Source organism: Vulpes lagopus, chromosome 2 (genome assembly GCF_018345385.1).
Source record: "Vulpes lagopus strain Blue_001 chromosome 2, ASM1834538v1, whole genome shotgun sequence".
In the NCBI taxonomy this organism is placed as follows: domain Eukaryota; kingdom Metazoa; phylum Chordata; class Mammalia; order Carnivora; family Canidae; genus Vulpes; species Vulpes lagopus.
In genome coordinates this window covers 39,395,949-39,420,475 of record NC_054825.1, presented here as the reverse complement: position 1 = coordinate 39,420,475, position 24,527 = coordinate 39,395,949, and the positions used below count along the sequence as shown (strand labels likewise).

The following is a 24,527-nucleotide window of genomic DNA, read 5'->3' as shown; positions in this document are numbered from 1 at the left end:
TTATGCACTGTATTCTTAAAATAAAACAAGTTAAAGAAAAGAAAATGTTAAGATCATAAGGAAGGGATAATACCTTTATATTACTGTACATATATTTATTGAAAAAATCCATATGCAGTTCAAAGTCTTGTTGTTCAAGGATCAATCGTATTAGCTAAAGTTGGGAACAACAGCACAGGCTGAATAAAGATAACCAGGATTCTAGACCAGTGACTCTCAACCTTGGCTACCCATTGGAATCACCTGGAAAACTTTAAAGAGTACTTTTACTTAATTCTGCTGTAAATTTTCCACTAAGTGGTTTGGTGTATGGCTTGTCCCTGGAATTTCCTAAAGGTTTCCTGGGAGAGTCTCACTACACTAGAGGAGCACTTCCCAAACCACGACATGTGAAGAAATCACCTGGGCATCCTGTTATGAATGTAGGCTCTGATTTAGAAAGTCTGGGGTAGAACCAGAATTCTGTATCATAATATGTACTGCTTATGGACCTCACTGTGATTTGTGAAACTAGTCTCTAGAGACCAAAGGACCACTTAAGGAAGTGTAACTATAAATTACACTTCTAGTGTATAAGTGTATGAGGAATTCCTATATTTGAAGAAGTGAGAGTATAGCCAGGTGGGGTTCCCTTAAATGCTTTCCAAAGGTCAGATTCAGACTTTTGTGGTAAAAGGGTCACTAGCAGCTTTCGTTGTGTTTTGTTTATATGTACATTGCTTGAGCTTTTTATACGTTTTTCCAGCCTGTTTTAGGATCTTTAAAGTATCATTTTCCTCGAAAGTTGAGTGTTACTGATTTTCCTTTTTGACATTCCTTTTTCTTCTCATTCTCCTCCATAAATAAGTTTGAATCTGCTAAGCTAGACAATTTCCCTTGTCCTAACCCAAAACAGAACCATAGAGGGGAGAGAAACATAATGTGATGGAGGAGGGCAGAAGGTCTGTGAGGTCAAAGAACTCAGCTGTCTAAATTTGAGTTCAAAGAAAAGTCCCAGAAATGAACTTTATTTTCAAGAATGATGCACTTAGTTTAATAATATAAATAATAGTGAAAGAGAATAGAAGGGAAGGGAGAAGAAATGGGTAGGAAATATCAGAAAGGGAGACAGAACATGAAGACTCCTAACTCTGGGAAACAAACTAGGGGTGGTGGAAGGGGAGGAGGGAGGGGGGTGGGAGTGAATGAGTGACGGGCACTGAGGGGAGCACTTGATGGGATGAGCACTGGGTGTTATTCTATATGTTGGCAAATTGAACACCAATAAAAAATAAATTTATTATTAAAAAAATACTTAGTTTAAATATAGTTTAATGAGTATAAATTTCATTTTACTTCCAGGTTCCTTGGTCTGAATTGCCACTGGATTTTAATGTGTGTTTTATATTTTAAGGACCAGTGGAATATTACTGATTCACAGAAGAACTCAGCGTCTGATAACAGGTCTAAACATAAGGACTCTGGCACTACCCAGGAACAGGACGCCAAGGCTGTCAAAAAGACCAGCCTCTTTGAGGAGGATGATGAAGATGATCTGTTTGCTGTTGCAAAGGATAGGTGAGATAGTCATTGTAAGAAATCCTTTAACCAGTGTCTGTGTTAACAAGTAAATATATTTGATTTGCAGGATGTCAGTTACTTGGGGTGACATAATATTCATTATAGTCATACAAGGGAGAACATCTTTGATTTTCACTTGTAAGATATTCCCCCCCCCCCCATACTGGTTAATGTTTTTCTTAGTGGATTTACCTAATTTCTTCTACTTATTATTTTTTTAACCCCTAAATATTTTTTTTGTTTGCTAGGGATTTAAGTGCAGTTTGTTGTCTTTTGTTTTTGTTTTTCTTCTGGGATACCCTATAGAATATAAAGTTTGGTCTGAGTTAAGTTTTGCATTTGAATGGAAATATACTCAGATTGAAAATATCCTATATCCTATTTGAAGGATGGTTCTCTGCAGGGTAGTGCTGTGTCACACTTGCTGATCTGGGTGGTCCTCCACATGAATACTTGGACTAAAGTTGAGGACATTTTGTAGACTGAACATGAGCGGTGTTAGTGGTGTAAACATGCTGCTTTTACAGACAATAGCAAGTGTAGGAGAGCATGTGGAAGAATTGGAGCCCTTACACAGTGGTGGCAATGTAAAATAGTGCCACTTTGGAAATCAGCAGTTCCTTAAAAAGTTAAATGTGGAGTTACTATATGATTTAATTTCACTCTGAGGTAGATGCTCAAGAGGAATGAAAAATAGGTCTACCCCAAAACTTGTGTATGAATGTTCTTTGCAGCATTATTCATAGTAGCCAAAAATGGAAACAAGCCAAACATCCCATCAACTGATGACAGGATAAAAAAAAAATGTGTTATCTCCATACGATGGACTCTTAACAATAAGAAGGAATAAAATATTGATGCATGCTACAACATGGATGAACCTTAAGTATTTTGTTAATTGAAAGCAGCCAGTCGGGATCCCTGGGGGGCGCAGCGGTTTGGCGCCTGCCTTTGGCCCAGGGCGCGATCCTGGAGACTCAGGATCGAATCCCACGTCGGGCTCCTGGTGCATGGAGCCTGCTTCTCCCTCTGCCTGTGTCTCTGCCTCTCTCTCTCTCTGTGTGTGACTATCATAAATAAATAAAAAATTAAAAAAAAAAAAAGAAAGCAGCCAGTCACAGAGGACCACATGTATGGTTCCATTTGTATATAATGTCCAGAACAGATAAATCTGTAGAGACAGAAAGTAAATTAGTGTTTGCCTGGGGCTGAGGAGCCAGGAAAATTGGGAGAGACTTTTAACAGGCATGGGGGTTCGTTCTGGGTTGATGGAAATAGTGAGAAATTATTATTATTATTATTTTTAAAGATTTTCTTTATTTATTCATGAGAGAGACACAGGCAGAGGGAGAAGCAGGCTCCATTCAGGGAGCCAGACATGGGACTGGATCCGGGGTCTCCAGGATCAGGCCCCGGGCTGAAGGTGGCGCTAAACTGCTGAGCCACTGGGGCTGCCCAATACTGGGAAATTAGATCATAGTGATAGTTGCACAACTCCAGCTATACTAAAAACCAGTGATTTGTGTATTATATTGTAAAGAGCAAATTTTATGGTGTGTAAATTGTATCTCAAAACCATTCTAAAGAAAGAAGCTCTATGACTCTAACAAAGTTGTGAAATGCTGCCTTGTGAGCAGGGCACTCAAGTGTCCTGACATACCTGCACAGTCTTGCTTTGTACCTATCATTCCAGCATGACTATTAATTTCTCTGTCACTCTCAGAAGTGTCCTGGTTTTGGGACACCTGGGTGGCTCAGTGGGTGGGCGTCTGCCTTCAGCTCAGGGCATGATTCTGGGGTCCCGGGATCAAGTCCTGCATGAGTGAGGCTCCCTGCATGGAGCCTGCTTATCCTTTTGCCTATGTCTCTGCCTCTATGTGTCTCTCATGAATAAATAAATAAAATCTTTAAAAAAAAATGAAGTGTCCTGGTTTAGGCCATAGGCTCTGTGTTTATCTTTATGCTTGCTGATGTCTGTACCTTTCAAGTCAAAAAATGTAACTTGTTTATGGTGAGAAATACCTTAGTTGACTGAGCAGCATTTTTCTTCTGAGGACAGAGCTCCACAAGGAAACCCAAATTAATTAGTTCATTAGTTAATTTTAAGATTTTGTTTATTCATGAGAGACACAGAGAGACAGAGACATAGGCAGAGGGAGAAAGAAGCAGGCTCCCTGCAGGGAGCCCGATGCGGGACTTGATCCGAGGACCCGGAATCACGCCCTGAAATGAAGACAGATGCTCAACCACTGAGCCACCCAGGTGCCCCAGGAGGCCTAAATTTAACCAGCAGTTGCTCAGTGTGTGGAATGAGGGCCAAGGTTAGGACCCTTTTGTTTTCTGTTGTAGTCCTGTTCAGAGAGCTAACTCGTTTTCTGTAGCTTACCTTCAGAATCTGTCATCACATATTTTTTGTGGGTTGGTTTGGTGTTTTGTTTTGTTTTTAGAAATAACTTGTTCAGAAAATCATGCATAAGATGTTCTGCTGTAGCTATTTAATGAGGTTTCTGGTATTCTTCTGGCGTCTGTAGAGTTGTTCTTTTTTTTTTTTTTAATTGGAGTTCATTTTGTCAACATATAACATAACACCCAGTGCTCTTCCCGCCAAGTGCCCCCCTCAGTGCCATCACCCAGTCACCCCAACCCCCCGCCCACCTCCCTTTCCACTCACTACCCCTCGTTCATTTCCCAGAGTTAGGTGTCTCTTGTGTTCTGTCACCCTCACTGATATTTTCACTCATTTTCTCTCCTTTCCCCTTTATTCCCTTTCACTAATTTTTATGTTCCCCAAATGAATGAGACCATAGAATGTTTGTCCTTCTCCGATTGGCTTATTTCACTCAGGATAATACCCTCCAGGTCCCTCCATGTCGAAGCAAATGGTGGGTATTTGTCGTTTCTAATGGCTGAGTAATATTCCATTGTATACATAGACCACAGCTTCTTTATCCATTCATCTTTCGATGGGCACTGAGGCTCCATACATGGTTTGGCTATTGTGGACATTGCTGCTATAAACATTGGGGTGCAGGTGTTCCAGTGTTTCACTACATCTGTATCTTTGGGGTAAATCCCCAGCAGTGCAATTGCTGGCTTGTAGGGCAGGTCTATTTTTAACTCTTTGAGGAACCTCCACACAGTTTTCCAGAGTGGCTGCACCAGTTCATATTCCCACCAACAGTGCAAGAGGGTTCTCCTTTCTCCACATCCTCTTCAACATTTGTGGTTTGCTGCCTTGTTAATTTTCCCCATTCTCACTGGTGTGAGGTGTATCTCATTGTGGTTTTGATTTGTATTTCCCTGACCGGGCAGCGCTGGAAAGCTCCAGGGGAAGTCGAGGGACTTACAGAGAGTTAGAATCAGAGAGTTGTTAGTTCTTTATGATTACTCATCACTTGGTAGTCAAGTATTTTGGTTATAATTTGTATAAATTTTATTAAAAATTTTTTAAATTTTATTTGAGAGAGAGCACACTGGCAAGGAGGAGGGGCAGAGAGAGAGGGAGACATAGACTCCCTGCTGAGTGGGGAGTCTGACATAGGACTTGATTCCAGGACCCTGAAATCATGACCTGAACTGAAGACAGATGCTTAACCAACTGAGCCACCTTGGGACTCTATAATTTGTGTAAATTTTAATTAGGTATATATGCATAAAGGCATATTAGATACCACCTTACTATGTCATTACAAATTGCCTTTTTGCTTTTATAACTTCTTTAAGGTATAGTCTTTTTAAAAATTTTTTTTATTTTTTATTTATTTTTTAAGGTATAGTCTTAATGTATAACCATTCTTTAGTGTATATGTCTAATTAAGTACACTCAACCATTTGGTCAGTTCTGTAGTCTGTGATCCTTAGGTTTGGTTTTCTTTTTTTTTTTTTTAAGAGATAAGCAGGAGTCAGTTTTAAACTAATGAATAAGCTACATATATTGTGTCTTGCTAGTAATTAATTTTACGAAAAGATTATGATACATGTACTTGTGTATGTATTATGTTCTAATGTAAGTAGTTATATATGGTGAACAATTTATTGAAATGACGTGTTACTCTGATTTTTACCTAGCTAAGATTGAATTTAAAGTTTTTGTTACTTTTGTAATTCTGTAGTGTGCTACTTGGATGACTCCTTATCATATAGTAAAAACTGGAACTTGACCTTTCAGTAGTTAAAACGCTTTCTGTTCTGGCTTCCCCATGTGTGGTGCTAAGCCTCCATGTGGCTCTCCACTTTCATATTCCTGTCCCTTAAAAGTCCTGATCAGTATTTGTTCCGGCAGATGTTTATTGGCCACCTTCTCTGCAGGGGCCAGGGCAGAATCCTAGGTGAGGAGGCAGGTGAAGATAGGCTAGAGGAAAGTGGTGAGGAGACCTGTGGTTGAAAGCACCTAGTATATTCTCTCTCTCTTTATATTTTAACTTCACACTGTTTTTTGTGTTTTTCCCCCCCGAGTTGGCTCTACATGCAACATGGGACTTGAACTCATGACCCTGGGATCAAGAGTTGTATTCTCTATCAACTTAGCCAGCCAGGCACCCCCCAGTATATTCTTTATTGAAAACAAATGCTAGAGATCCTTAGTTTCTGTACTTTTGGAGAATTCTAGATACTAACAGTTGCTATAAAAATCTAGTAACTCAGATCTTTATAGCATTTTTACCCAAACCCACCTCTCCTCCAAGCATCCCAAAACATGCTTTTAAATCCTTCGCAAAGCTAACATAGTGCACCTACAGCGAGTCAAAGGAACAAGATGAGAAGGCCCCCAAACTCTCCTATATGAGGATGGAGGGACAAAGGCTGATGATTTGCTTGGCACAAATTGCACCTATTTCATTTCTGGTTTGCTTTTAACTATATAAGGTCAGCAGATGGCTTGGCTGTTTGGTGGTAGGTGGGTTCTTTGAAGTATAGCCTAGAGGGAATATTGTATATATTTTTAAGTCACATTTACCTTTAATTTGATCTTTTGTTTGATTGTATAGCCAAAAGAAGACCCAGAGAGTGTCACTTCTCTTTGAAGACGATGCTGATAGCGGAAGCTCTCTCTTTGGCTCTCCTGCATCTCTTCCTCCTACAACGGTATTCTTAAGCTTCTAACCCCAGGAAATATCCTTGAGGTGATGTTACATGCATAGTGATACTTCCCTGAATCAGCTCTTAAAACCTGACCTTGGAGGCTGAGTCAATGGAAAAACCCATTTGTCTAGTTTTAGAGATCTTCTGGTTAGTGGTATTTTACAGATGAAGCACAAGTACAAAGTGTGGAGGAAAGGATTCCTCCATGTCATGTATCCTATTAGCATCAGGAGTAGGTCTCTAGAGTCTTAGGGGAGACTGCTGCTACAGTTCCAGTGGAGGTTGGCAGGCTCAGCGATGGCAGCATGGAATTGTACTAACATTAGATCAGGTCTGTAAGGCACATGTTATTCCTTTTAGGAGCACATTTCAAGTATTAATACTTTGGTCCTGGTTTATGTGAGTAGCCAGTCAGTAAAAGGGAAGGAAATTCTACACATGTTACAACACATGCTACAACATGGATGGACCTGGAAGACTTCACATTGAGTGAAATAAGCCAGTCAGAAGAGGGCAGATAGTATAGGATTCTACTTAACATGAGGTACCTGGAGGAATCAACTTGATACAAACTGAGAGTAGAATCATGGTTGCCAGGGGCCAGGGGGAGAGAGAAATGGGGAGTCTTTTAATGAATACAGAGTTTCAGTTTTACAAGATGGAGAAATTCTGGAGATTGGTTTTATAAAAATATGAATATTCTTAACACTATGGAACTCTGTCCATTAGTTAAGATGGTAAATTTTATGTTTTTTACCATAGTTAAATTTTCTAAAAATTAAAGGATGTGATTTAAAAAAAAGACCAATCAGTGGCTTTCTGGTGTAAATGATTCCAGTGATTACATCTAAATGACATCACTACCACAATCACCTAAGCCAAAATATTTAGCCAATTTTGATGTTAGTTATATCAAAAAGGAGTATTAAAGAATGAAAGGCAGATGGGATTATGATATTTGTCCAGGGAACCCAAGCATACTAGAATCCTGCTCTGGCCTGTCATTCATCCCTTGCCAAATCCTCCCCTTAGTGGGCATATGTGTGTGTGCACATAGAAAAAAGTAAGGCCAAGCAATACTTTGTTGCCAGCTGGTAGTTGCTGATAGCCCTGAAGGGAAATGTAGAACTTTTTAGGCTAGACCCCACAGAAACATCCGTTATCTGACCTGAGTTAGCCTAAAAGGCCAACTCACAGCCTGTTGTCAGGCCTTCAGCTTAAGCTTCAGGCCATTTGAATTTGGCATCTAATAGAGGCAAAAAGACATACGAGACAGAGAAGAAGGGATGAGCCCCTGGGATTCCTCCCATATGGGAGCAGCCACATGGCAGCTCCTCCACTGATGCTTGATGTGGGAGATCCTCCTTCCATCATGGTGAGGGGTGACCAAGTCCCTGATACCTGTACAGGTATAGTGAAAGAGAGGGATGGCTCTAGAGGAGCCAGGGATCTCCTGTTTTCTAGAAGCTGATCCATGGTTCTTCCATACTTTCTATATATTTTTTGTTTAGAGTTTACTTTAAATTATGCAGTAATATATGGGTGCCTTCTTTAAAAACATTTAGAAAGTGCATAAAGAATATGAAGTCCTTATGTTCTTCCCAGAGGAATCACCAGTAACACTATGTTGTCAGCCGTTTAGGCCTGCTTCCATGCGCCCTGTGTCTGTATACTTTCATTTAAATGAAATCATGTTATATGTTTTTATGCATCTTTTTTCTTGTTCTGTAGCATGTTTTTCATTTTCATGAGTTTCAGTTTGTTCTTTTTCGCCATTCTTGGTATTCCCTGTAATTGTACCAGGACTGACTTCACCTTAGATGGAGTAATCGTCAGTATTTCCTGCTAGATTATTAGAGATGTTTCTTCCCATCCCTACTGCCTTGTCATTTTTAGCCTTGATTATTGAGATAATTTTTTATCTGGCCTCTCTGCAAATGCTCCTTCCTTTGATCTGCTCTCCTTGCTGTTGTCCTGGTTCTCTTCCTAAAGGGAACCTGGTCCTATCTTATCCTTGTCACAAATGCCTTAGTTGAGCCTACTGTGCCACTGGTACGGTAATCTCGTTCAAACTGGACTCCTCTTTTCCAGCCTCACTTACCATGGGATCTAGGTGACTCATCCTGTCCCACAGTACTCCAGAAGACGTTGTTGTCTTTCTGATCTAGAAATAGTCTTCATGTTTTCAGACATAGTACAAATGTTAACTTGTCCTGTGAAAGCTTCCCAGACCAGGCACATGTCAGACTTTTTTTTTTCCCCACCACATTCCCAGTAAGTGGGTTTGCATGGCTTATACTAGAAGCTTTTAGCATTGGGAGGAGTGTATGCTGCCTTCCCTACTGCTGCTTCTGAGGTGCTCATAATCTTTTCCTGAATCACTCATACTTAGATCTCTCTAAAAAAGACATCAAGTGGAAAAAAAAAAAAAGGCATCAAGTGGCTCCATGGTTAAAAGAGTCAGGAGATCTGAGTGGTTTTTCTTTTTAGATTATAAATAAATAATAACTTCTACCCTGGATAACTGAACAATAATTTAATAAATTTTAAAGGTTTCTGAAATGGAAAACAACTTCTGCCTATAGTAATTATGGATGTTAAATGAGACAAAAGATCAAAGATCTACATCTTAAGTAGCTGAACAAACTGCACACAGAATTTTACCATTTGTGTAAATACCTTTAGACAATAGTATACAAGATATTTTTTGTTTAGATATCCTAGACTATTTTAAAGTATGATGTGACTCAGTTATAAACCTACCAGTGAAATTAATTTCATGATAAAGTCAGCTTATTATTAGAAACATTTACAACCAGTAGTTTGGGTGGCATTTTCTTTGGTTTAAGGGACCATGTTTAAGTCTCCTTTTTCACCCTAACCAGCTTGCATCGATATTACATGTACATCGATGCAGTGTACATGTTTGCAGTGAGACCAGCATATTCCACAAAAATTTTTTCTTTTAATCACTTCAGTATTGCCTTATCACTTCTGAAACTGTTTTTTGGATTTCCAGTCTTTTATTTAAGCTTCAAATGATTATGCATTTTAAGGGACCTTGTCCTAACAATAACTAGACATCTTACCCTACTTTTTACTTCATTTGTAATTTTTTCTCTCGTACTTAGTAGGAATCTTGATTTCACAAATTTGTCTTCCTAACTTGATTTAGATATTGCTCCAGAGCTTACTTCCTCATAACATCTAGTCTAGTTGGTATGATAGAGTTACAGTTTTTTCTCAAGATGTTTTGATTAATCATTTGCTCCAAGGATGCTGATAACTCTACACAAGACACATAACCTCAGTTTTTCTAATCTCTGAAATCCCTGCCTCCCATGTAAGGAGCAGATGAGAGATGGGGCAAAGTGCTTGCAAACTTGCTTTGGCCACCTGCTTGGTATAAAGCACTGTGGTTGGCTGTGGTAATATATGATCCTTTCAAGAGAATGGACAAACAGATAGCTAGTAATGTAAATTAGGGAGCAAGTGAAGAAAGGCTAGGTAGGGGAAAAAAGAATTTTATCAATGTAGCAACTGGTACTTGCTGAAGAGGACAGGGGAACCTTTTTGGGTGACCTTGAGCTGGACCATGCTTGAAAGGTGAGGAGGATTTGCTTCTACAGATAGGAACAAACAAGGAAGTGTGAAAGTTTACAGTAGGTTTGAGAAATAATGAGGATGGATAAGATGCAGATGAGTAAAGGGAGATGAAGTGTCAGTTGATTTTCATGCATAGCATTTGCTTAATGCAAACAGTGCAGGTGTGGGGTGAGAGAGGAAGTCATCTGGTGGGTATTTTATTTTAGCAAGGCAGCTCTGGCTGACATCACTGAGCTGAAAAGTGAGAGGAGGGAGGCAGAGGGGAGAGACTAGTAGTTGTCTGGATGATGGAGGTAAGGGTCTAAGTAATGGCAGTATCTGTGAAGTGAACATGTACAGAGACAGGTGCAGGTATTGTAGTGGCAGAAGTCGTAAAGTGCTGTGTCTGTAAGTCTGAGGTGGTGGCGTTTATTCCTTCTCCCTCTTTGCCCCCCCCCCCCATTCAGTGTCCCCCACTTGCTTGCCTCCCATATTTCACTAACTCAGGATGACTGTGGTTCCACCTTGTTCCATACATTGCCATGCTAGTCAGACACACTTGTGTTTTTAAGAATGTCATCTGCTCTTCTTTTGGTAGAAAAAGGAGACTGGCCCTGAGGTGCCTTCTTTGCTGTTCAGCAATGAAGAAGAGAAGGGGGCACCATTTGGAGTGAAACCTGTGGATAAGAAGGTTGAGGGTGCCGTAGAATCGTCAGAATTGGGGAGCACTCCTGTGGTTGAGGAGTCAGAAAAGGTAGACATTTTTTTTGGCCTGTATATTCTGATATGTTTGTTTCTTGTGTCTTGTAAAACACACAGACACACACACAGACACACACAAATACACACACCTTTTTCTTCCATAGAAAATAAGTGCTTAATTTGTTGAAAATTTTGAAGACACTGAAAAACGTGAAGAAGATGATCTGATGTCACCATTGAGGGAAATCTTCAACACTGTTCATGCTGTTCAGTCTCCTTTCTAGGCATATGTGCCCCCAGCGATGTGCATCTCTCCCATTTTACACTTTTGGTCATCTCGTGTCCATGTCTCACCAGGGTGTTCTTCCACATCTTGTTTTTCATTTAGGTTTCTCTCTCTCTCTCTCTCTCTCTCTCTCTTTCTCTTTTCTTTTCTTTTTTTTTTAATTGGAGTTCAATTTGCCAACATACAGTATAACCCCCAGTGCTCATCTTGCCAAGTTGCCCCCCCCCAGTGCCCGTCACCCAGTCACCCCAACCCCCCACCCACCTCCCCTTCCACTACCCCTTGTTCATTTCCCAGAGTTAGGTGTCTCTCATGTTCTGTCACCCTCACTGATATTTTCACTCATTTTCTCTCCTTTCCCCTATGATCCTTTCTCTCTCAACGTCTACTCTTTCTGACTTGCTCTCTTTGTAGCGTTTCTGCTACCCCTGGTTCTCATCTCCTTCCACCAGTCCTTGAATTAAAAGGACTGTTTTAAGAAGATCTTAATTTCCTATTCTTTTACATTTCGTTGATGTTGTTGGCTCTTAATTAGAGATTAAAGGGAAATTTCTCTCTGTTCTAAAATGTTTGCTGTCTTCTCCAGGGTGGTCTGTCATCTGCAGGAGCCTGTGGCTGCTGGCTGCTCCTGGGGTCAGTTATGGCCTTCAGTATCTGTATACTTTTTCTTTTTTTCTGACTTTTCTTGATCTCTGTGTGTTCCACTATTCACATTTAATCTCTTTTTCAGGGCCTATGTGAAGACTATCAGATATACTTTTCCTGGCTCCTTGGAGCTATAGCAATAGAAATATTTTGTTTTTACTTGTAACATTGTGTGCCATTCTCTACTTTTAGTTTCTATGTCGTCCTTTACTGAATTAACAAGGAGTTTGAGAAGCCCCACAGTGTAATTTTGTATTTCTGGATGTCACTTATTTTTTTGTTGTTTCCATTTTCAGGGAGGACCTTTGATTGTATCTACTCAAGAAGTAGTCAGGCATTCTGGTTTATTTTCTTCATCATCTCCTTTGGACAAAGGAACCAAAAGAACCAAAACTGTTCTTAGTTTATTTGATGAGGAAGAGAATAAAACAGAGGATAAAAACAGCATCCAAGCTCCAAAGAAAGAAGTAGGAAAGGTAAGCAAAAAGCAATGAAGTTAGCTTCAGGTTTTTGAAAGGATGAAAGAATCTTACGGTGTCAGTTCTGTCATGTGAGTTAACTGAAGAATTGAGAGCTTTAGTTTCTCTACATCTTCACCAACACTTGTTGACTTTTTCTATAATAGCCTAGTGGTGGTGTTGTAGGGAAACTGGAACCCTCCTTGCGTGGCTGTTGGGAATGTAAATTTGGGCAGCTGCTTCAGAAAACAATTGAGTAGTTCCTGAAATCGTTAAACATGAGTCATCACCAAGGCCTAGCAGTTCCACCCCTAGGTTTATATCCAAGAGTAATGAAAACATATATTTATTCACACAAACTAGAATGTAATCTTCTCAACAGCATTATTTATTATACTCAAAAGATGGAAATTGCTGAGTCCATTAACTGACGAATGGGTAAACAATGTACTGGAATATTATTTGACAATAAAAAGAATGAGTTACTCATATATGCTACAACATGGATGAACCTTGAAAGCATTCTGAAAGAAAGAAGCCAGTGATTTCCTTGGGTAAATCTTTAGAACTTCCCTCCTTTTTTTCCAGAGTCCCGATCCTGGTGCTCGCCCAAAGAGCACAGGCGTCTTTCAGGATGAAGAGCTCCTTTTCAGTCACAAGCTCCAGAAGGACAATGACCCAGATGTTGACCTTTTTTCTGGCACCAAGAAAACCAGGGTCAGTTTCAAAAGGTTTTTCACATCATGACTTTGTTATCGTATTAGATGTTATGTCAGCAGCTCACCTCGTTCTCTTTTTAATTGGCTTTTGTTTTGAATATTGAATTTGAGTTTTGTCTATTCCAGTTATTAGAGCCAAGTGTTGGGAGCCTGTTTGGGGATGATGAAGATGATGATCTTTTCAGCCCTGCCAAGTCACAGCCTTTGGTACCGGCCTTTTGTTTTCAATATTGGGGTGTGGGGGAAGGCATCTGGGAAGGAAATTAACATCTAGTTAAAAGAGTAAGGAAAATACAGGACTGCTTGGGTGGCTTAGTCAGTTAAGCATCTGCCTTCAGCTCAGGTTATGATCCCCTGCTTGGGCTCCCTGCTCAGAGGGGAATCTGTTTCTCTCTCTCCCTCTGCCCTTTCCCCGTACCCCTCTCCCTGCTTCCTGCCTTACACACATTTTCTCTCTCTCTCAAATAAATAAATAAAATCTTAACAAAAAAAGAGTAAGGAAAATACACAGAGAATTGTGCTTACTAGTAAAGGAATGGCAAATGGTGTGCTGATGAAGTGTGTATGGTGTCCCCATCTTATATTCCCTAACTAACATGAGAGCATTAACCAACCTAGGCTCTTACTGTGTTACAGGTTTTTTAAAAAAATTTATTTCTTCACACAGAGAGAAAGGCAGAGACACAGACAGAGGGAGAAGCAGGGTCTGTGCAGGGAGCCCAATCATGACATGAGCAGAAGGCAGACGCTCAACCACTGAGTCAGCCAGGTGTCCCTGTTTGTTTGTTTTAAGACTTTTTTTTTTTTTTGGAGAGAGAGCGAGTGCACAGAGGGGAGGGGCAGAGGCAAAAGGAGAGAATCTTAAGCAGGCTCCATGCTTATTAGCAAGGAGCCTAACATAGAGTGAGCCAACATTAAGAGTCAGACATAGCCGACAGCCTCCAGAAACCCCCAGATTTGTTTGATTTTTAAGTTGTTTGTTGAAAGACCCATGCATGCAACATGGTGACTAGGTATTTGTGCCTTTCAGGTGCACAGCCTTAAATCTGAGTATTAGCCTGTTTGTGTTATTTTTCCCCCACTCCAGTAGATTTGTTAGGTACTCTCTGTTTTCTGTTTAGCATAGTGAAGACTCCTGAGAAGGTCAGTCTTTAGAATGCCATTTTTGAAAATGCTGCCTTCATATTAGTTCAACGCTCATTTGAGAAATGACTCAAAACTCAAGCCAGATTATTTTTATGAGTTATGACTTTTATTTAAAATTTCTAAGATACATAACAGGTGTTTGGTATTCTTTTTCTTTTGAAGATATCAGAAAAGAAGAGGTTAGTGAAAAAAGACCACTCTGTATCCTCTTTCAAGAACCAGAAACATCCTGAATCCACTCAGGGTATCAAAGAAAAAAGCACATTGAAACCGGAAACACCTCAGGTTAGAACTGCTTAAGGACTTTCAGCTCTTGTTTGCATCCCAGACAGAGGGACTCCATCACACAGACCCAAGAGTATTCAGAGTTCTCTTGATTAGGGAGGAAACAGCAACTAGGACAACCTCTCTTTACTGTGTGGTGTGTGTGTGTGTTTTTAGTTTTTAAAAAATTTAAAATTTCACAATTAAAAATATTTTTTAAAGTAAAGGTCTATGTCCAGTGTGGGGATTGAACTCACAACCTGCAGATCAAGAATCATGTGCTCTTTTGACTGAGCCAGCTAGGTGCCCTTCTCGTGTATTTTTTTTTTTTTAAAAACACATCTCCCTGCTGCCTCATCTCTTCTCACTCTACAGTCCAGTTCCATGAAGCTATACTTATGATTACTGTTTTTGGACGACCTTCAAATTCAATTCCAAGATAGAGTTAATATAGGGTGAAGAATCTTTTTCCCATTAGAGCCCCCTCCCCCATTTCTCCCTTTGGGCTACATTGGAGTAGAATTACATTAGAATTAAATATAGGTTCTGTCCCATTCCCTGGTTCCCGCATTTTCTTGGCTACCTCTCCTGAGGTTACTGCTGATAGGTCTTTGTCCTCAGCAGTCTTTTCCCTGGAGCTCGTTCTGGAAACAGGCTAGAACTGGAGAGTGAGGTATAGTTCTGGCTTACAGCTGTCTCTGGATGTCTCCCTGAGGTTCAGTGACCTGAGCTATGAAAACAAACCATTAGGGATAGCACATCTCCAATGACTTGCCCCATGTTTCAGCTTCCCTTGCTTCTAGAACCTCAGTGCATTAGGTTGTGGGTGAATTTCTGTGTGCTTTGTGATAATTTACTGTGTGGGATAACCAGCATGGTAATTTTTCTAACTGGTTAGGTTTTGGTGCTCTGATAGAGTATGATTCTTATGAATCTAACTCATGATCTTTGTGTGCCTTTATTCCATATATGATCTGACAGCATTCCACCTACACGTTGGATGAGGAGGCATAAGTGAAGTAATGTTAGTGCAAGGTTTCAAGGCCCAGAAGAGATTTGAATGCCTTTCCCATTATAGAATTACAGAAAGTGACAGCTTTGCTCCATCAATTTAATGAGCATAAGTGTAATCCAAGAGACACTTTTCTATTTCCCCAATGGATTTTTAACTGAATGTAATTTCACACAGGACTCACCAGGTCCCGCTCCATTTAAAACCAAAGAGCCATCCCCTCGGATCTGGAAAATACAAGTAATTATAACATGTCTGGAATCTTCATTGCCTGCCTTGTGGCATCTATAAACTTTTTTGGATATTTACTTTTGTCAGCTGCTGCCAGGCATTTTCTTACCTCTTCCCCACCCTCTAGTTGTTGCTTCTTGTGTGCTGCATCTGTAACATCTTTTCTTTGGTCCCAATGGTGGGCACAGGTATATCATCCTCTGTTTTAATTCTAAGACTAGATCAGGAGACCTCCCTGCATTTTTCTTTCTCTTGTCGTATTATACATTATATATACCATGTCTCTTGTCATGTGTCAAGTAGTGATAATAGATTGCTGTGTTTAAGAAAACATGCAGAGTTAAGTTTCATTTTTCTTTTTTAGGCAAATTTAGCGATTAATCCAGCAGCCTTGCTGCCTGCAGTGGCTCCCCAGATCTCTGGAATAAAGCCTGTTTTGCCAGAATTGGCTTTTCCTTCTTCTGAACCTGAGAGGATCCACAGTCTGGAAAGTATGCCCACTCTTCCCAGTAGTGGGGAGGCCGGTGTGAGTTTTGATCTTCCAGCTCAGGCAGACACGTTACACAGTGCAAACAAGGTGATGAAACCACCTTTACTTACTTGCTTTTTTTTTTTTTTTTGTCCAGAATAACTTGTGCATTTCTTCCTCTTCCATCAGTTACACATCATAGGCTGCCTGCCATTCCCCATTTGAAGGAGGCAGCTCCTCCTTCCTTCAGTCTCTCCACCCCTCTTTACACCTTCCTAATTCTGCCTTCCACTGCCTCTGTTTGTTACATTTGTATTCTGCTCAGTAGCCACAGTAAAGTCCCAGTTCCTCTAGGCTCTCCTGCATTGCCATCCAAAGGTCTTCTAAACACAGAGCAGATCGCTTCCCTCCTCTGCTGGCCTCCTTACTGCCCATCGGAGGACATTAAAGCTCCTTGATTTGGTGTTTTAAAGCCTTTTATAAACCATGCTAACCAAAGCTTCCAGCTTGCCCACCAACCGCACTATCAGCCTGAACTTGTCATATCATGCACCATTCCTTGAACATACACACTCCGACCCTCTGCTGCCAGCAGCTTGTGCTGCTTCCTCTGTCAGTAATGTTCCTCATCACTGACAGTCTACTCAGACTTTACTGCTTCTGTGATATTTCCTGTCCTGCCCCCTTGTCCTGCTCCCTCCGCTGAGACCCAATGGCAGTTACTTCCTGGCTGGTATGAATCTGTCACACCATTCCACAGGACTGTGGGTCTATGCTGGATGGACTGAACTCTGAGGTTTTGCTTTCATTTTAGTTGGTTCTCTTTTCTGTGCAGTCTTTCTTCTCTAGAAAATCTTAGCTGATCTCTGAGTAAGCAACCTACCTAGGATAACCCTGGTAAATACATTCATTTTAACTACTTCCAAACCTATCTTCCTAATGAAAAATAAAATATCCTTCTTTTTGTTCTTTTTTTTTTTTTTTTTTGTTAGCCTTTGGTGAGGTGGGGAGGGCAAATACCTTGGCTACTTCTTAAAATTATTTGTGAAATTTCTTTGAAATAAGCACACACAGCCAAGTACTTTGGCCAAGGTAGCTTGTACCTTCTTAAAACTACTTGATTGTAAAAAAAAAAAAATAAAAATAAAAAAATAAATAAAAAAATAAAAAAACTACTTGATTGTGTGTTTTGGAAAATGTCAGAAATACTGCTTTATTACTAATAAGTAACTCATATTTTGTGGTTATATTAAAAGTCTGCTTTCTAAGCCATATTTTTTATGTGAAATATTTAGCATTTGAATTTAGAGTTTGTTGGCTTGAAGAAAAGAGCCCTTTAGATTACTTCTCTTTCTTTATTGTCTTTCATCTTGCTGGTCTTGGAGCCTGATTTAAGGCTAGTCTCTGGCAAAGATTAGCACTAGAATTCCCTGATTTTTTGTTTTGAAAGGTACTCATACATAAACTGAGGACAGAGTAAAGGCCAAGGAGGTTGTGGAACACAAGAGTACCAACATGCCTACTTTGCAGGGTTCCAGCAGCAGATGAAGCCTTTTGTATGAAATTGAACAGATATTGCCCTCCAAGAATCAAAAATGGGGAATATTAAAAGATTAAGAGTAATGCAGTCTTGGAGCAGCTACCATATGTCTTTGGAAATCTTTAGGAAATAATCTCTTCTCTGTCTTATATAATATCTTGATTAAGATAGACCAGACAGCCTTAAAATATTTTGAGTCACTGATTATTTGCTATGTTAGCTTTGAACACTTTTTTTTTTTTTCTAATCATTAGATCAACACGTGTTTTTTTGCTATTACAGAGCCGCGTCAAAGTGAGAGGGAAGCGCAGACCACAGACGCGTGCGGCTCGGAGATTGGCTGCCCAGGAGTCCAGTGAGGCTGAAGATGTGAGTGTGTCCAGAAGATCCATTGCATACTTGGCAGATGGCGACGTTTCACCAGGTGATCTTCAGCCACAGCCCAGGGCAGCTGGCAGACAAGACATCTCTGAGGCAATTCCCACTCCAACTTGGGCAGGTGGTCCTTTGTCTGTAGTGGACAGAAGCCCCTTTGCAAAATCTCTGGGTCAGCCTCTTGAGGATGACCTTTTTGATTCTGGAGATATCTTCTCCAAGGGTACTGGATCTCAGTCTACGGGGAGAAGAAAAGCCAAGGCAAAGGCAGCAGAGAGCCTGGCCAACACACCAGGGGGAAGTAAAGAAAAAAGCCTCATGTTTCCTGCCTTAGATGAGGCAGGCAGTGATGATGATCTGTTCCAGTCTATTAAAGCAAAACCAGCAAAGAAAACGAATCCTTTTCCCCTCCTGGAAGATGAAGATGATCTCTTTACAAATCAGAAAGGCAAGAAGAATGAGTCAAAATCCAACAGTCAACAGGATGTCCTCTCAAAAGCACAAGATATTTTTGAGGTAATAGGACATAGTGGTACTTTTTTGGGCCTGGTTCTTTGTTAAGACAAATACTGAATTGGCATATTTGAGCCATACACTATAGTAAGTTTCATTGCTGCTTGTTATCTACTTGTGTAGTACTTATAATTAGGTTCTTTTATTAGTTATTTTGAAATTTACTCAGAAGTAGTTTTTTGTTTTGTTTCATGGTGGGGTGTTTCTTGGCTGGCCATAATTACTGATAAAAATCTTGATTTTTATAATTTTTATCAGCATGTGGTTGTAGTCCGTTTCCTTGGCATGTCACTCTGTGACATACACAAAGCCCCACCAGTACAGCTTAAGTGTTCAGCCTCTGGTTCTTGGGGAAAAAGTCCCTGGCTGGAACTGACAACTTAGTGCAGGCAGGAAGGCCTTCAGTGCCATTCTTTGAGCATGTTTCTTGAGCATCTGGTACTGGATGCCCAAAGTGAACTAGGACCAGTATGTTAGGGGAATTGGATACAGATGGGGCAACAGATAAATCACTTGTTTTCAGATAATGTTAAGTACCGTAAAGAAAACACCTCAGGGCAGTGGGACAGAGTGATGGAGGGGGTGGGAGACACTGCATCTAGGACTGGTAGAGAAAACCTCTCTGCAGAGCTGGTACTTGAGCTGGGACCAGAAGAAAGACAAGGACTGGGCCAGGCAGAGATCCAGAGCAGGGCATTGCAGGCAGAGAGCAGGTCACGTGGCTGTCCCAGGGTATGGTGGCAGTTTGCATTTCTACAACTTGATTTAAAATTGTTTTAACTTTTTTTTTGTTGGCTCAACAAGGATGATATATTTGCTACAGAAGCAATTAAACCTTCACAGAAAATAAGAGACAAGGAAAGAACATTTGAATCCAACCTATTTGATGATAGAATTGATATCTTTGCTGACCTAACTGTAAAACCAAAAGGAAAGTCCAAAAAGAAAGTGGAAGCTAAGTCTATATTTGATGATGATATGGGTAAGTTTGATTTTCTATGTATGGCACAGAGAGTGATTACAGTTCAGTGACTATGATTTCTCTGGCCAGCTTTGTTTTGGCCCTTTCCTGACAAATGCTTCCTGGTGGGTTGCCTTTGGCTTTCTATGTAATCCTGAGTTAGGCTGAGGATGGATGAGTAAATGGACTGGTTATTTTGGTGAGACAAGTTTTTTTGCTCTGATGGTCATCAAGGAATTTGAAGGAGCCCAGAATTTGACCTTTAAATATAATTTAGTGACGTGCTGAGTGAAATAAGTCAATCGGAGAAGGACAAACATTATATGGTCTCATTCATTTGGGGAATATAAATAATAGTGAAAGGGAATAAAGGGGAAAGGAGAAAAAAAAATGAGTGGGAGATATCAGAAAGGGAGACAGAACATGAAAGATTCCTAACTCTGGGAAACGAACTAGGGGTGGTGGAAAGGGATGTGGGCGGGGGGGGGGGGGGACTGGGTGACGGGCACTGAGGGGGGCACTTGATGGGATGAGCACTGGGTATTATTCTATAGGTTGGCAAATTGAACACCAATAAAAAATAAATTTATAAAAATAAAAAAATGAATATAATCTAACTTGTATTTTAGAATTTGACCTTTAAGTATAATTTAACTTGTATTTTTGTATTGACAACCCCTACCAATCATCTGTGATAACTCCGAACATTCTCCTCGTCTGAAGGGAAGATCAGAAACTGGCCCACAGGCTCCAGTAGGCTGAGGTGGCTGCCTCAGGTGGGGTGCAGTCATTTGAGTCCATTCTGCCTGAAGAATGAGTGTCAGTAGTTCAGAGAACGCAGAGGGAGTGCAGGAGGAGAGCAGGATTATATATGAAAGCAGATTATAACTCAGACTTATTGTCTCATCAGAGATCCTGTGTGTTTATAAACATGGTCATTTTTCCCCTGGGTATAACATCTGCTTTATTAATGGTCAAGCCGAATGCCTGATCTTAAATGTTAAATGATATGTCCTGTGAATGTCAATGGATGGGACTTGAGCTGAGGCCAAACACACTTTCTCCTCCCTCCCTTTCCCCTCTACTCCCCCTCCTAGGCCTAGGCTTTGGGGTTAACTGGGAGAAAGCAGCTGCTGCAGTGCCACATGGGGGCTATTCCAGGAGTAAGCTATGTGCTTTGTCTCCACCAGCTTCCCACCACAGGGGATGCAGAAGAGACCTCATTTTGTTTTGTTTTTAATTCAACAAAAATAACGCGTAGCTGTTGTAATAGGTTATTACTATTTGGAAAGTGTAAACTGTGAAAAACAATTCCTAGAAGTAAACTTTATTGAGAGTTTGATGTGTATTCTTTCAGCCATGGTGGTGTTCGTAGAGCTTCATATACATAGAAATGTATACTTATTTTTTCCAAAAAAGGAGTATATTTTCCCTGTTCTCCTGTTCCTTTTAGTCACTTAATGTCTTCTTATGTCAGTACATAGAGATCTAGGTACTTTCTTGTTTTTGGTGGTTGAATAGTATTCCTTTGTATTCAGCCAGTGGCATATTGAAGGTTATTTAGATTGTGACCAAGTTTTCTTTATTAAAATTAACACCATGGTCTTTAACATTTGTGTATACATATCTTTATGTACACATGCTAAAATGTAGGATAGAATCCCAGCAGTAACATTACAGGTGAATAGGATGAGTCATGAAACACTAGAGTCCGTTGAGTCAAACATGAATGTGGTCATAAAGACTTTTATCTTTAGCGTTGACATGCCTCAGATAGGTACATTTATTCTGAAAGGGGGTGACTCCTATGTTGGATTTCCCCTTACTTTTTGTATTTCCCTTTCCTTTTAAAATCCAGTGGAACTGGAGGGTATTATGCTGAGTGAAATAAGTCAGTCGGAGAAGGACAAACATTATATGGTCTCATTCATTTGGGGAATATAAATAATAGTGAAAGGGAATAAAGGGGAAAGGAGAAAAAATGAGTGGGAGATATCAGAAAGGGAGACAGAACATGAGAGACTCATAACTCTGGGAAACGAACTAGGGGGGTGGAAGGGAAGGTGGGCAGGGGGTGGGGGTGACTAGGTGATGGGCACTGAGGAGGGCACTTGATGGGATGAGCACTAGGTGTCTAGGTGTTATTCTATATGTTTGTTGGCAAATTGAACACCAATAAAAAATAAATTTATAAAAAAATAAAACAGATAATAAAATCCAGTGGGAAGAGAACATAGAAGTAGGTATAATGTCACAGATAGTAAAGTCAGGGGCAGAATTAGTGTTGTTATCCTTCCCTTTTTTCTCTTGTCCTTGTGTACACATGTACCTGTGTAGCTAAGAAAACTGGTCAGAGAGAACCTGTGACTTGTATGTGATCATAAAACTTAATTAGTAGCAAAGCCAGAACCACAATCTTAAGAGGCTTAGTGTTCTTCTTGTCCCATACTGTTACCAGACTTGACTGGTGATTTAATGTAGATGTCTCTCAAAAGCACCTATTTTCTTGCCTAATCAGTGAATCTTTTTCTTTTTTTTTTCTTTTTAAAGATGATATTTTCTCCTCTGGTATCCAGGCTAAGACAACCAAAGCAAAAAGTCGATCTACACAGGCAATGCCTGAACCAAGATCTGAACAGAAGGTGTCCGACATATTTGATGATCCCCTGAACGCCTTTGGGGGCCAGTAGAGCATACAGGGTATCACATCTCACCCTTCAGTTACATCCTTGAGTTAATGATGCTGTCTTACGTACTCATTGTCTTAATTGGGTTAGAAAAAGCAAATACTGAAACAACCTCACCTCTTTCTCACCCAACATGCTTAATTTTTTTCTGCCTTGGTTTTAATCATGCTTAGTACTGCAAAACAAAAATAAATATTTCACAATGTTTTTTTTTTTTTTAAACTATATTTTTATTTAATTAGCCCTGATGGGGCCACAGTATGATTTAGGGCATGTTGGAGGAGAAACCTCTGTGTGCCTTTAATGGATGGGCAAGAAATTCCAGAGGAAGCAATGCTAGACAGATGAGCAGGAGTATTCCTTTCATGGATATCATCCCTAGCTTAGAGCCTAGGGAGGTGATAAAGGAAGAGGATGAGAGATTATATACTTCTCATGACTCTTTACAGTAGGTAAGGAGGTTTCCTTGGGTTCCACTGAATTCTGAAAATGCTTCTATAGGTCAATTAATGTAAGGTTTGGCAAACTGTGGCCCTCTGGTCTGTTTTTGTAAATAAAGTTTTATTGGAACACAACCATACCCATTCATTTACATATTGTCTATGGCTGATTTCACCCTACCTACAATGCCAGATTTCAGTAGCTGTGACAGAAACTGGATGGTCTATAAAGCCTAAGATACTTCCTTCTGTCTGAAAACAGTTTTTTGATCCTTGTTCTAAGGCATCTGTTTCCATTCATATGGAGCTTTGCATTTTGTGAATGAGGCAGAATGAATCTAGATAAATGGAAAAGTGCTGAGGTTGGAAATGTCCTTCTGTAGAGCAGCACTGTTGCACAGAACTCTGCACTGATGGGAATATTCTATAACTATGTTGTCCAACGTGGTAGCCACTAGCCACATGGATAGCTGACCCCTCCTCCAGTCCATGTGTTCTTGTACTGTGCCCTGTTGGTGCTAACTATTCAAACTGTAACTATGGCACAGTCTTATAGGCAGGTTCAGTTTGTTTCCTCAATCCTGAAACCACTAACTTCTTCCTTGGGCACTTTTAAGATTGAACTTGGAATTGCTGATACCAAATCAGAGATTTTGTACAGTTCTCACAGATCAGCTGTGTGTGCTCCTCTGCTCTGAGAGTGACTTGATGGCAAAAGAGGGTGCTTATACCTTCTGTTCCTTAGGTTGTATGTGTTTATAATTACCTGCTCCTGTGCCTGACTCAGTAAGCATTTGTTAAACATGTTGTTTTCCTTTGGGAATGATAACAACTGATCCATCATTAGGATTGATCCAAGGAATTTCATGAGAAATTAGATTTAGAAAATATGCAAATTGCTGTTTTGAGAGGCTTGAAAAGGGGAAGGAATTTATACTTCTTGGTCCTATGGTAGGCACTTTCCATGTTCTTTTTTTCAGTCTCCATAAGTCTACTAGATAGTAATGTCCTTATTTTATAGATGAGGCTAAAATCTGGAAGCAGAGTACAATAGTTGGAAAAAAAAAGCCAAAATTTGGCTTTTTGTAGTGAGACCTAGACTTAAATCTGGTTCTAGAATGGCTTGAGTGTAGGCAAATTGTTTTACCTGTCTTAGCTTCTGTCTCCTTCCTTGTCAACTTTGTCAAGTGTTCAGTACCAACTGTGTAGGATTGTGATGAGAGAGAATATACAAAGACCCTTGTTGACTACATAGCACTTGAAAAATGGTAGATAAGAAAGACTGATTTTGGCCAATAAAAGAGAGCTTCTGTGTTGGAACTCAAGGCTACAAGCTCATCTACCTGATTCCACAAAGCCTGTGATCTTAGTTCTTCCTGACTGAAGTGAGGAGGCAGGTTGAAAAAACTGAATTTTTGATTCAGTACGATTCACTCCATCCCAGTCACTATTTTAGAATTGGTTTACAAAGATAATATCTCTGTCCCTAAGGGGCTCCAGTGTATTCAGTATTGAAGTTTAAGAAGGAACCAGGGTTGAGAGCCTGAAGATGAAGATCTTTAATCTCACCATAAACCCCAGTGTATGCAGAATGTTGGATTGTGGAAAATGGTGGGGTCTCAGGGGAGATACGAGAAAGGATAGAGATTAGATGTTGGGGCTCATCTTAGTTTTATTTCTCGGACTCAAGATGAGGATGCTGCTGCTGCATTTGGAGTGGGATTACTGTTCATTATCATTTTGGTAATCCACCTAGTATAATAGGCCAGTTCAGTTGGAAAATCTTATAAGGGTTGGATGTAGAACATGTGTGGGGAATGGAGGGAAACAGGAGTGGGGGCCCATTTCAGGT

The 24,527-nt window shown here is 40.2% G+C and overlaps 1 protein-coding gene across 7 annotated transcripts in view; it reads left to right on the top strand.

Moving 5' to 3' along the window:
• WASHC2A (WASH complex subunit 2A) overlaps positions 1 to 22,815 on the top strand; it is a 55,617-nt gene extending 32,802 nt beyond the window's left edge. For 3 of the 7 annotated variants that reach the window (XM_041742533.1, XM_041742531.1, XM_041742532.1), the window contains exons 20-31: positions 1,394 to 1,557; positions 6,549 to 6,645; positions 10,826 to 10,981; positions 12,157 to 12,336; positions 12,907 to 13,035; positions 13,164 to 13,244; positions 14,346 to 14,468; positions 15,637 to 15,699; positions 16,055 to 16,267; positions 17,982 to 18,590; positions 19,392 to 19,569; positions 22,099 to 22,815. In XM_041742533.1, the coding sequence (XP_041598467.1) occupies positions 1,394 to 1,557; positions 6,549 to 6,645; positions 10,826 to 10,981; positions 12,157 to 12,336; positions 12,907 to 13,035; positions 13,164 to 13,244; positions 14,346 to 14,468; positions 15,637 to 15,699; positions 16,055 to 16,267; positions 17,982 to 18,590; positions 19,392 to 19,569; positions 22,099 to 22,238 (2,133 nt within the window). In that variant the 3' untranslated portion in view covers positions 22,239 to 22,815. The remainder of the gene's footprint in view (positions 1 to 1,393; positions 1,558 to 6,548; positions 6,646 to 10,825; positions 10,982 to 12,156; positions 12,337 to 12,906; positions 13,036 to 13,163; positions 13,245 to 14,345; positions 14,469 to 15,636; positions 15,700 to 16,054; positions 16,268 to 17,981; positions 18,591 to 19,391; positions 19,570 to 22,098) is intronic. The other 4 variants (XM_041742534.1, XM_041742536.1, XM_041742535.1 and 1 more) reach the window with 2 other exon arrangements.
• Positions 22,816 to 24,527: the final 1,712 nt, after the last annotated feature.